This window comes from Oncorhynchus masou, chromosome 13, assembly GCF_036934945.1.
Source record: "Oncorhynchus masou masou isolate Uvic2021 chromosome 13, UVic_Omas_1.1, whole genome shotgun sequence".
NCBI classification, from domain to species: domain Eukaryota; kingdom Metazoa; phylum Chordata; class Actinopteri; order Salmoniformes; family Salmonidae; genus Oncorhynchus; species Oncorhynchus masou.
This window is the reverse complement of record NC_088224.1, coordinates 63,231,310-63,244,451: the sequence shown is the minus strand read 5'-3', so window position 1 is coordinate 63,244,451 and position 13,142 is coordinate 63,231,310. Positions and strand designations below refer to the sequence as shown.

The following is a 13,142-nucleotide window of genomic DNA, read 5'->3' as shown; positions in this document are numbered from 1 at the left end:
AATGATTGCATCACAATACCAGGCAGCCATTGCGAGTGTACCCATGAAGTTTACCAGTCAAGGTGAGAGCTTCCAAGCCCGTTCTATTCATTCTAATTCTATGTCTGCTGCTGCTGCATTGTGGGGGCATTGACTAGTCAACCGGAGACTCATTTTCTTGTTTCAGCAAGGAGTAACAAAGTTTCATCACATTGTTAAGAGTCCTTGTTACGGCTGAAACATATTCAACGCCCGGCCGCCCCATCTTCAGTCAGCTGTGTGTTGTTGACTTTGTGGGATTGATGTACAGCTGATGATACATGTCTCTTACCGTGAGGACAGACTGGGCTTGCCACTCTTGCTGCAGCTGGTATAGATACCCGGCCCATCGTCAAAGAAACTACCCAGGGCCAGCTTCTGCCGGATGGACTCCCTCTCATTCTTTTGGGCCTGGAGGGGAGAGGCAGAGGGTTAAGGTTCTAATAATAGAGCTGAAGACTTCCCCATTTGTTTAGCAGTAACCTTGTGGTGAGGAGGGGAACTGACAAAGACTGTAAAACACGTGGAGAGCTCGAGACACCAGTAATACTATAATATTCACCACTAGGTGGTGCAGATGTATGAGAGAAAGTCCAACACATTTTCACTGGTCACTCTCTCCACTCATGCAGTCAAACACACACATTCCTAAACCACTGAGCGTCCCTGTCTAATAGCACTATAAGCATTCCTGCCTCCTGGGCCTGTTTTCCAGTAGGAATTCCCACTTCTGACCCAGTCAGCCTTGGCAGCACTTAACACACTCACACCCGGAGGAACACTCATATGTGCTAATGGCACCACAGGTGGCTGGTGAGGGGAGGACGGCCCATATGGCTTGAATGGAGTGAATAGATTGGTGTCAATCACATGGAAACCTTGTGAATGTCACCGTGCACCCGCCTGAGAAGAGCGTTGTAGAGACAGGCTTTCTCTCAAACTCCCTGGGCTGGGTTATCAGCCACAGTAACCAGGCCTATCAGTAGACAGACAACACAGTGTGAGAGTTTAGACTGTTCAACAGGACTGTTTGACTGTTGTTGTTACAGGTGGTGCTGGGAAGTCAAATGGGTACCAGAGTCAGATACAGCGCAGTATGTTTTGGTGCCGGGGGGGTTGGGAGTCCTCCAGGACGAGGAGTGTTTGGGGGGGAAATATTGACCCTCTCTAAAGGCCCAGACGGAGGAAGAAAAAACCCTTTCAGTGCTCACACACACACACACACACACACACACACACACACACACACACACACACACACACACACACACACACACACACACACACACACACACACACACACACACACACACACACACACACACATACACACACACACATACACACACAAAGAGCAGGCCTTTCAGAAAACAGGACAGGGGAGAGGCGAGAGGTTTAGAGAAAGAGAGAGGAAAGCCTTTCAGAAAACAGGACAGGGGAGAGGCGAGAGGTTTAGAGAAAGAGAGAGGAAAGCCTTTCAGAAAACAGGACAGGGGAGAGGCGAGAGGTTTAGAGAAAGAGAGAGGAAAGCCTTTCAGAAAACAGGACAGGGGAGAGGCGAGAGGTTTAGAGAAAGAGAGAGGAAAGCCTTTAGAGAAGGCTTTGGAGGACAGGGGAGAGGCGAGAGGTTTAGAGAAAGAGAGAGGAAAGCCTTTAGAGAAGGCTTTGGAGGACAGGGGAGAGGCGAGAGGTTTAGAGAAAGAGAGAGGAAAGCCTTTAGAGAAGGCTTTGGAGGACAGGGGAGAGGCGAGAGGTTTAGAGAAAGAGAGAGGAAAGTCTTTAGAGAAGGCTTTGGAGGAGAGGGGAGAGGCGAGAGGTTTAGAGAAAGAGAGAGGAAAGCCTTTCAGAAAACAGGACAGGGAGAGGCGAGAGGTTTAGAGAAAGAGAGAGGAAAGTCTTTAGAGAAGGCTTTGGAGGAGAGGGGAGAGGCGAGAGGTTTAGAGAAAGAGAGAGGAAAGCCTTTCAGAAAACAGGACAGGGGAGAGGCGAGAGGTTTAGAGAAAGAGAGAGGAAAGCCTTTAGAGAAGGCTTTGGAGGAGAGGGGAGAGGCGAGAGGTTTAGAGAAAGAGAGAGGAAAGTCTTTAGAGAAGGCTTTGGAGGAGAGGGGAGAGGCGAGAGGTTTAGAGAAAGAGAGAGGAAAGTCTTTAGAGAAGGCTTTGGAGGACAGGGGAGAGGTTTAGAGAAAGAGAGAGGAAAGTCTTTAGAGAAGGCTTTGGAGGAGAGGGGAGAGGCGAGAGGTTTAGAGAAAGAGAGAGGAAAGCCTTTAGAGAAGGCTTTGGAGGACAGGGGAGAGGCGAGAGGTTTAGAGAAAGAGAGAGGAAAGCCTTTAGAGAAGGCTTTGGAGGACAGGGGAGAGGCGAGAGGTTTAGAGAAAGAGAGAGGAAAGCCTTTAGAGAAGGCTTTGGAGGACAGGGGAGAGGTTTAGAGAAAGAGAGAGGAAAGCCTTTAGAGAAGGCTTTGGAGGAGAGGGGAGAGGCGAGAGGTTTAGAGAAAGAGAGAGGAAAGCCTTTAGAGAAGGCTTTGGAGGACAGGGGAGAGGCGAGAGGTTTAGAGAAAGAGAGAGGAAAGCCTTTAGAGAAGGCTTTGGAGGACAGGGGAGAGGCGAGAGGTTTAGAGAAAGAGAGAGGAAAGCCTTTAGAGAAGGCTTTGGAGGAGAGGGGAGAGGCGAGAGGTTTAGAGAAAGAGAGAGGAAAGTCTTTAGAGAAGGCTTTGGAGGAGAGGGGAGAGGCGAGAGGTTTAGAGAAAGAGAGAGGAAAGCCTTTAGAGAAGGCTTTGGAGGACAGGGGAGAGGCGAGAGGTTTAGAGAAAGAGAGAGGAAAGCCTTTAGAGAAGGCTTTGGAGGAGAGGGGAGAGGCGAGAGGTTTAGAGAAAGAGAGAGGAAAGCCTTTAGAGAAGGCTTTGGAGGAGAGGGGAGAGGCGAGAGGTTTAGAGAAAGAGAGAGGAAAGCCTTTAGAGAAGGCTTTGGAGGACAGGGGAGAGGCGAGAGGTTTAGAGAAAGAGAGAGGAAAGCCTTTAGAGAAGGCTTTGGAGGAGAGGGGAGAGGCAAGAGGTTTAGAGAAAGAGAGAGGAAAGCCTTTAGAGAAGGCTTTGGAGGAGAGGGGGAAGGAGGTGAGGGGAATAAGAGCAAAGGAGAAGATGGCAGAAGCCTTGAGTGTTATCCTTCTCTTTAACTCTGTCCTCAACCTCTTTCAAATTCTCCTAACTTCTATCTCTCTTCCACTAACTCACCCCTTCTCTTCCTTTATCTCTCAGCCCTTCCCACACCTCCCTCCCTCCCATCGCAACATTACCATAATCCCTCTCCACACCAGAGAGCCCTGGAGACACAGCTACTGTTGGCACTGCCAGGACACACTGGCACCCACAAGAGGGGGCTTGGCACAGAAGAGTGTTTGCATGTGTGTGTGTGCGTGTCTGTGACTGAGTGAGAGAAGAGAGTGTTATGAGGGGTACAGGGTGAGGCAAGATGATGACATTTAACAGCATCACTCTACCACTCCTCAGACACTAACAATCACACACACACACACACACACACACACACACACACACACACACACACACACACACACACACACACACACACACACACACACACACACACACACACACACACACACACACACACACACACACACACACACACACCTTCTAACTCCCTGTACACTACACACCTTCTAACTCCCTGTACACTACACAGTGTCATATTATAACACTGAGTGTCTGCGGTTCCCTATCTGCCCAGCAGGTGTCAGTGCTGAGTAGTGGCGCTGCTGAGTTTTTGTTGTTGTAATTACCATAATAACAGACAAGGACACTTGTGTCACAACAGAGGGGGGTTAGTGACAGTAGCCATTGTTATGTTAGCCTCATGGGTGGTGGGGGTACTTATGTTAAGTGGTAGGTGGTCTTTGTATTGGAATGTCAGGTTGGAATGTTTGGGGTGAAGTGGCAGTATGTGTGTGGTTTAGTGGGTGTGTGAGTGTGTTGTGTTTGCATAGGGTTAGCCTGCATTCCTACATTCATCACCATTCTTATTAGGTGTATTATTGTAAACAGACCCAAATTGCTTCTAAAACGCCCCTACAGTCTTCTGCATACTAAGTTCGGTTGGCTCCTAGCAGAACTCGTCTAGGCAAAGTGAACATCTGTGCCTCACATACTCCCTTAAAAGACCTTTGTTTGAAAAATGATAAAAAAGAGGCAAGAGTACTGTTTGTCCCTCTTGAGATGTGGTAGCCAGTATATACACTTCCACAAGATAGTCAGAATTAAACGAAGATGACTCATGAAATCTGTCATTCATTTTGACGTTCATGCCGAGGATGTCTTTGTCGTGTTATTTGACATCTAACTAAGATGTTAGAATGCAGTATTTCTCAAGTGAAAAAAATGTGCATGAAAACGATTCGTCTCATTCAACGCTGTCTTAGTGCTCATTTGAAGGAACATTCTCCATTATGATGGAAATGATTGCACTTAATTGAAGAATCTCTACTGCCGAAAAAACACTTGCAGAATATCAAAACTAACAAACACATCACAATATACCTCATAATATATGCACAAACTGTTTCGGATGGGAAGCATGCGGACGCTTTTAGGCAGAACCCAAAACAACCATTATCCTCTACCTAACACATCTACCATAGCAGAACCCCTCTATATTTCACACCTGCCTTCCAACAGGACTACCTTCCTTCACGTTAAGCCTCCTAACTAACAAGCTAACTTATGAAAGGGCTGCTGGATGGAGGTGTGAGAGAGAAAGGGTTTAGATCTCATCATGGGCAGCATCACAAACCCTTCAGAGAGGTGGCGAGTACGCCACATAGATGTCTGTGACTGTGGGGGTAGCAAATGGACCCATCTCTCTCCCTTTAACTTTAACTCCTTTCCCCGCCAAAAGAGTCATGCCATTCATTTAAGATTTGTCACAGAGCTTTCTTCTCCTTCTCCTCCCAACAAACATTCCCTGTGTTATTACCACAATTCCTTGTGTGCCAAGCCTCCGCTCCAAAGTGTTTGACATTGTGTGTGTGTGTATGTGTATGTATCAGAGAGTCATATGCGTCCCAGTCAACAAGGTTCTGATAAATTACTTCATTTCCTGGAACTGTGAAAAGTGCTGCAGCTCCTAAATTAGATTTTGAGAAACGCCACTGTGCCGAATTGTGTTTTTCCTCAAATTTCAGAAGCAATTTTCTCTTGTGAAAACCCTCATTGATAAGACATGTTCTTCTCCTCCCCCGCGTCTCTACCATCCTCTCCTGTCCCTCTTTCCTCCTTTCCCTCAGTCTTCCGCCACAGCGATCCCTCACTCTGAACAATGGAGGCCTTTCATTGGAGGAGAGGAGGGTTTGCCATTGACCTCGCACCATGGACTGAGGAACCACCTGTTCACCCACACAGGCCAGATCCCGTGAGCACGAGGGTGTGAGGGAGCGCGTGTTCACCCACACAGGCCAGATCCCGTGAGCACGAGGGTGTGAGGGAGCGCGTGTTCACCCACACAGGCCAGATCCCGTGAGCACGAGGGTGTGAGGGACCACCTGTTCAGCCACACAGGCCAGATCCAGTGAGCATGAGGGTGTGAGGGACCACCTGTTCAGCCACACAGGCCAGATCCCGTGAGCACGAGGGTGTGAGGGACCACCTGTTCAGCCACACAGGCCAGATCCCGTGAGCACGAGGGTGTGAGGGACCGCCTATTCACCCACACAGGCCAGATCCCGTGAGCACGAGGGTGTGAGGGAGCGCGTGTTCATCCACACAGGCCAGATCCCATGAGCACGAGGGTGTGAGGGAGCGCGTGTTCACCCACACAGGCCAGATTCCGTGAGCACGAGAGTGTGAGGGAGCGTGTGATCACCCACACAGGCCTGAACCCGTGAGCACGAGGGTGTGAGGGAGCGTGTGTTCACTCACACAGGCCTGAACCCGTGAGCACGAGGGTGTGAGGGAGCGTGTGTTCACCCACACAGGCCAGATCTCGTGAGCACGAGGGTGTGAGGGAGAGCGTGTGTTCACCCACACAGGCCAGATCCCATGAGCACGAGGGTGTGAGGGAGAGCGTGTGTTCACCCACGCAGGCCAGATCCCGTGAGTACCAGGGTGTGAGGGAGAGCGTGTGTTCACCCACACAGGCCAGATCCCGTGAGCACGAGGGTGTGAGGGAGAGCGTGTGTTCACCCACACAGGCCAGATCCCGTGAGCACGAGGGTGTGAGGGAGAGCGTGTGTTCACCCACACAGGCCAGATCCCGTGAGCACGAGGGTGTGAGGGAGAGTGTGTGTTCACCCACACAGGCGAGATCCCGTGAGCACGAGGGTGTGAGGGAGAGCGTGTGTTCACCCACACAGGCCAGATCCCGTGAGCACGAGGGTGTGAGGGAGAGCGTGAGTTCACCCACACAGGCCAGATCCCGTGAGCACGAGGGTGTGAGGGAGAGCGTGTGTTCACCCACACAGGCCAGATCCCGTGAGCACGAGGGTGTGAGGGAGAGCGTGCGTTCACCCACACAGGCCAGATCCCATGAGCACGAGGGTGTGAGGGAGAGCGTGTGTTCACCCACACAGGCCAGATCCCATGAGCACGAGGGTGTGAGGGAGAGTGTGTGTTCACCCACACAGGCCAGATCCCGTGAGCACGAGGGTGTGAGGGAGAGCGTGTGTTCACCCACACAGGCCAGATCCCGTGAGCACGAGGGTGTGAGGGAGAGCGTGTGTTCACCCACACAGGCCAGATCCCGTGAGCACGAGGGTGTGAGGGAGAGTGTGTGTTCACCCACACAGGCCAGATCCCGTGAGCACGAGGGTGTGAGGGAGAGCGTGTGTTCACCCACACAGGCCAGATCCTGTGAGCACGAGGGTGTGAGGGAGAGTGTGTGTTCACCCACACAGGCCAGATCCCGTGAGCACGAGGGTGTGAGGGAGAGCGTGTGTTCACCCACACAGGCCAGATCCCATGAGCACGAGGGTGTGAGGGAGAGCGTGTGTTCACCCACACAGGCCAGATCCCGTGAGCACGAGGGTGTGAGGGAGAGTGTGTGTTCACCCACACAGGCCAGATCCCATGAGCACGAGGGTGTGAGGGAGAGTGTGTGTTCACCCACACAGGCCAGATCCCGTGAGCACGAGGGTGTGAGGGAGAGTGTGTGTTCACCCACACAGGCCAGATCCCATGAGCACGAGGGTGTGAGGGAGAGTGTGTGTTCGCCCACACAGGCCAGATCCCGTGAGCACGAGGGTGTGAGGGAGAGTGTGTGTTCACCCACACAGGCCAGATCCCGTGAGCACGAGGGTGTGAGGGAGAGTGTTTGTTCACCCACACAGGCCAGATCCCATGAGCACGAGGGTGTGAGGGAGAGTGTGTGTTCACCCACACAGGCCAGATCCCGTGAGCGCGAGGGTGTGAGGGAGAGTGTGTGTTCACCCACACAGGCCAGATCCCATGAGCACGAGGGTGTGAGGGAGAGTGTGTGTTCACCCACACAGGCCAGATCCCATGAGCACGAGGGTGTGAGGGAGCGTGTGTTCACTCACACAGGCCTGAACCCGTGAGCACGAGGGTGTGAGGGAGAGTGTGTGTTCACCCACACAGGCCAGATCCCATGAGCACGAGGGTGTGAGGGAGAGTGTGTGTTCACCCACACAGGCCAGATCCCATGAGCACGAGGGTGTGAGGGAGAGAGTGTGTTCACCCACACAGGCCAGATCCCATGAGCACGAGGGTGTGAGGGAGAGCCTGTGTTCACCCACACAGGCCAGATCCCATGAGCACGAGGGTGTGAGGGAGAGTGTGTGTTCACCCACACAGGCCAGATCCCATGAGCACGAGGGTGTGAGGGAGAGTGTGTGTTCACCCACACAGGCCAGATCCCATGAGCACGAGGGTGTGAGGGAGAGTGTGTGTTCCCCACACAGGCCAGATCCCATGAGCACGAGGGTGTGAGGGAGAGTGTGTGTTCACCCACACAGGCCAGATCCCATGAGCACGAGGGTGTGAGGGAGAGTGTGTGTTCACCCACACAGGCCAGATCCCATGAGCACGAGGGTGTGAGGGAGAGTGTGTGTTCACCCACACAGGCCAGATCCCATGAGCACACCACACAGGCCAGATCCCATGAGCACGAGGGTGTGAGGGAGAGTGTGTGTTCACCCACACAGGCCAGATCCCATGAGCACGAGGGTGTGAGGGAGAGTGTTTGCGTGTCGGACAGAAAAGAAACAAAAACGGCAAAAAATACAGCGAGAATATGGAAACGCTTTAAAATAAAAAGTTGTTGGTGTGGGTGAAAGAGAAAGAGACAAAGTGAGTATATGTGTGAGAGAAAGATTACGACAGCTTGTGTGTAATGCAGTTTCAATCTGTGTGGTAGTGTTATTGGGTCAGCAAAGAGGACGGACTCACTATGACGAGTTTTCCAGGCGTGAACGCTGACCTCACACATAAACACACAAGTCAGTATGTCCACTGTGAATGCGTGTGAGTGTGTTCTTCAACTTTATGGTGCTTAGTTACTTGAAAACACTATTTTGCAGTGCAAAGATCTTAGGTAAACCCTTGTGTTTTCATCAGCCTTCATCCCAAGTCGTTGTCCTATGGACTTACAAGAGACCTTGAGTATCTACAGTTTCTCCATAAACAACCCTTCAGATATCTTATGTCAAAACGGTGTGTGCGTGTATGCGTATGTGTGTGTGTGTGTGTGTGTGTGTGTGTGTGTGTGTGTGTATGTGTATGTGTATGTGTGTGTGTATGTGTATGTGTATGTGTATGTGTATGTGTGTGTGTGTGTGTGTGTGTGTGTGTGTGTGTGTGTGTGTGTGTGTGTATGTGTATGTGTGTGTGTGTGTGTGTTTTTGCACCCTCTCCGTGTCTGCTACCTGAGGCGTGAGACCTGCTGGTTTATGCAGCGGTGCATTCCTCTCCTGATAAGGGACTTGACCTCTGAGCCCTGGTACCGTTCAAACACAGGTAACAGTCAGGCTGGCCCTGTTACTCTGAACAGACCGCAGCAGGGGAGAGGGAGGAGAGAGGGAGGAGGTGAGAGAGATGAGTGGAGGGGTGTTGAAGGGGCTGTTTGGGAGAGTGGATTTGGCCAGGACAATAACTCTGAGAGTCACATGTGAGGAGGTGTGTGTGTGCGTGTTTGACCTGAGAATACAATGGGAGCCTCAACACGAAGCTACAGGAATCTGAGCCAAGACTTAAAAGGGCAACACACTGCCTCCTCAGAGAGACTGGCAGCATGACCAGGAATGAACCCATAGTGTGTTAGAGATTTCTGCTGTATGAGAACCAATACCACTATCACAGCATTACATCACATGGTTAGCAGATGTTAATGTGAGAGTAGCGAAATGCTTGTGCTTCTAGTTCCGACAATGCAGTAATATCCAACGAGTAATCTAACCTAACAATTCCAAAACTACTACCTTATACACACAAGTGTAAAGGGATAAAGAATATGTACATAAAGATATATGAATGAGTGATGGTACAGAACGGCATAGGCAAGATGCAGTAGATGGTATCGAGTACAGTATATACATATGAGATGAGTAATGTAGGGTATATAAACATAAAGTGGCATAGTTTAAAGTGGCTAGTGATACATGTATTACATAAAGATGGTAAGATGCAGTAGATGATATAGAGTACAGTATATACAGTGCCTTGCGAAATATTCGGCCCCCTTGAATTTTGCGACCTTTTGCCTCATTTCAGGCTTCAAACATAAAGATATAAAACTGTATTTTTTTGTAAAGAATCAACAACAAGTGGGACACAATCATGAAGTGGAACGACATTTATTGGATATTTCAAACTTTTTTAACAAATCAAAAACTGAAAAATTGGGCGTGCAAAAGTATTCAGCCCCCTTAAGTTAATACTTTGTAGCGCCACCTTTTGCTGCGATTACAGCTGTAAGTCGCTTGGGGTATGTCTCTATCAGTTTTGCACATCAAGAGACTGAATTTTTTTCACCTTCCTCCTTGCAAAACAGCTCGAGCTCAGTGAGGTTGGATGGAGAGCATTTGTGAACAGCAGTTTTCAGTTCTTTCCACAGATTCTCGATTGGATTCAGGTCTGGACTTTGACTTGGCCATTCTAACTGTTTATTTTTGAACCATTCCATTGTAGATTTTGCTTTATGTTTTGGATCATTGTCTTGTTGGAAGACAAATCTCCGTCCCAGTCTCAGGTCTTTTGCAGACTCCATCAGGTTTTCTTCCAGAATGGTCCTGTATTTGGCTCCATCCATCTTCCCATCAATTTTAACCATCTTCCCTGTCCCTGCTGAAGAAAAGCAGGCCCAAACCATGATGCTGCCACCACCATGTTTGACAGTGGGGATGGTGTGTTCAGGGTGATGAGCTGTGTTGATTTTACACCAAACATAACGTTTTGCATTGTTGCCAAAAAGTTCAATTTTGGTTTCATCTGATCAGAGCACCTTCTTCCATATGTTTGGTGTGTCTCCCAGGTGGCTTGTGGCAAACAATAAATGACACTTTTTATGGATATCTTTAAGAAATGGCTTTCTTCTTGCCACTCTTCCATAAAGGCCAGATTTGTGCAATATACGACTGATTGTTGTCCTATGGACAGAGTCTCCCACCTCAGCTGTAGATCTCTGCAGTTCATCCAGAGTGATCATGGGCCTCTTGGCTGCATCTCTGATCAGTCTTCTCCTTGTATGAGCTGAAAGTTTAGAGGGACGGCCAGGTCTTGGTAGATTTGCAGTGGTCTGATACTCCTTCCATTTCAATATTATCGCTTGCACAGTGCTCCTTGGGATGTTTAAAGCATGGGAAATCTTTTTGTATCCAAATCCAGCTTTAAACTTCTTCACAACAGTATCTCGGACCTGCCTGGTGTGTTCCTTGTTCTTCATGATGCTCTCTGCGCTTTTAATGGACCTCTGAGACTATCACAGTGCAGGTGCATTTATACGGAGACTTGATTACACACAGGTGGATTGTATTTATCATCATTAGTCATTTAGGTCAACATTGGATCATTCAGAGATCCTCACTGAACTTCTGGAGAGAGTTTGCTGCACTGAAAGTAAAGGGGCTGAATAATTTTGCATGCCCAATTTTTCAGTTTTTGATTTGTTAAAAAAGTTTGAAATATCCAATAAATGTCGTTCCATTTCATGATTGTGTCCCACTTGTTGTTGATTCTTCACAAAAAAATACAGTTTTATATCTTTATGTTTGAAGCCTGAAATGTGGCAAAAGGTCGCAAAGTTCAAGGGGGCCGAATACTTTTGCAAGGCACTGTATACATATGAGATGAGTAATGTAGGGTATGTAAACATTATATTAAGTGGCATTGTTTAAGTGGCTAGTGATACATTTTTTACATTAATGTCCATCCAATTCCATTATTAAAGTGGCTGGAGTTGAGTCAGTATGTTGGCAGCAGCCATTCAATGTTAGTGGTGGCGGTTTAACAGTCTGATGACCTTGAGATAGAAGCTTTTTTTCAGTCTCTCGGTCCTTAAAACTTACTTAAAACTTACTACCCTCTCCATTTCTGTCCCGTCGATTTGGATAGGGGGGTGTTCCCTCTGCTGTTTCCTGAATTCCACAATCATCTCCTTTGTTTTGTTGACGTTGAGTGTGAGGTTATTTTCCTGACACCTCACCTCCTCCCTGAAGGCCGTCTCGTCGTTGTTGGTAATCAAGCCTACCGCTGTAGTGTCGTCCGCAAACTTGATGATTGAGTTGGAGGCGTGTGTGGCCACACAGTCGTGGGTGAACAGGGAGTACAGGAAAGGGCTCAGAACGCACCCGTGTGGGGCCCCTGTGTTGAGGATCAGCAGAGTGGAGATGTTGTTACCTACTCTCACCACCTGGGGGCGGCCCGTCAGGAAGTCCAGTACCCAGTTGCACAGGGCGGGGTCGAGACCTAGGGTCTCGAGCTTAATGACGAGTTTGGAGGGTACTATGGTGTTAAATGCTGAGCTGTAGTCGATGAACAGCATTCTCACATAGGTATTCCTCTTGTCCAGATGGGTTAGGGCAGTGTGCAGTGTGGTTGCGATTGCGTCGTCTGTGGACCTATTGAGGCGGTAAGCAAATTGGAGTGGATCTAAGGTGTCAAGTAGGGTGGAGGTGATATGGTCCTTGACTAGTCTCTCAAAGCACTTCATGATGATGGAAGTGAGTGCTACGGGGTGGTAGTCGTTTAGCTCAGTTACCTTAGCTTTCTTGGGAACATGTGGGAACAGCAGACTGGGATAAGGATGGATTGAATATGTCCGTAAACACACCAGCCAGGTGGTCTGCGCATGCTCTGGGGGCTCGGCTGGGGATGCCGTCTGGGCCTGCAGCCTTGCGAAGGTTAACACGTTTAAATGTTTTACTCACATCGGTTGCAGTGAAGGAGATTCCGCAGGTTTTGGTTGCGGGCCGTGTCAGTGGCACTGTATTGTCCTCAAAGCGAGCACAGAAGTTATTTAGTCTGTCTGGGAGCAAGACATCCTGGTCCACGACGGGGCTGGTTTTCTTTTTGTAATCCGTGATTGACCCTGTCACATACCTCTTGTGTATGAGCCGTTGAATTGCAACTCTACTTTGTCTCTATACTGACGCTTAGCTTGTTTGATTGCCTTGCGGAGGGAATAGCTACACTGTTTGTATTCGGTCATGTTTCCGGTCATCTTGCCCTGGTTAAAAGCAGTGGTTCGAGCTTTCAGTTTTGCGCGAATGCTGCCATCAAAGGGCCTTTTCAAAGGGCCTTATATGCGCCTTATATGCGTCATGGATGTTAGAATAACAATGATCCACGGTTTTATCAGCCCTGGTTGCGCAATCGATATGCTGATAGAATTTAGGGAGTCTTGTTTTCAGATGATCCTTGTTAAAATCCCCAGCTACAATGAATGCAGCCTCAGGATATGTGGTTTCCAGTTTACATAGAGTCAAATAAAGTTTGTTTAGGGCCATTGGTGTGTCTGCTTGGGGGGGAATATATACGGCTGTGATTATAATCGAAGAGAATTCCCTTGGTAGATAATGCGGTCGACATTTGATTGTGAGGAATTCTAAGTCAGGTGAACAGAAGGACTTGAGTTCCTGTATGTTGTTATGATCACACCACGTCTC

The 13,142-nt window shown here is 49.2% G+C and overlaps 1 protein-coding gene across 3 annotated transcripts in view; it reads right to left on the bottom strand.

Annotated features, from left to right (window-relative positions):
* The window catches only part of schip1 (schwannomin interacting protein 1), a 71,207-nt gene that overhangs the window by 14,837 nt on the left and 43,228 nt on the right, over positions 1-13,142 (bottom strand). For all 3 annotated transcript variants that reach the window (XM_064984664.1, XM_064984667.1, XM_064984665.1), the window contains one exon: positions 311-429. In XM_064984664.1, the coding sequence (XP_064840736.1) occupies positions 311-429 (119 nt within the window). The remainder of the gene's footprint in view (positions 1-310; positions 430-13,142) is intronic.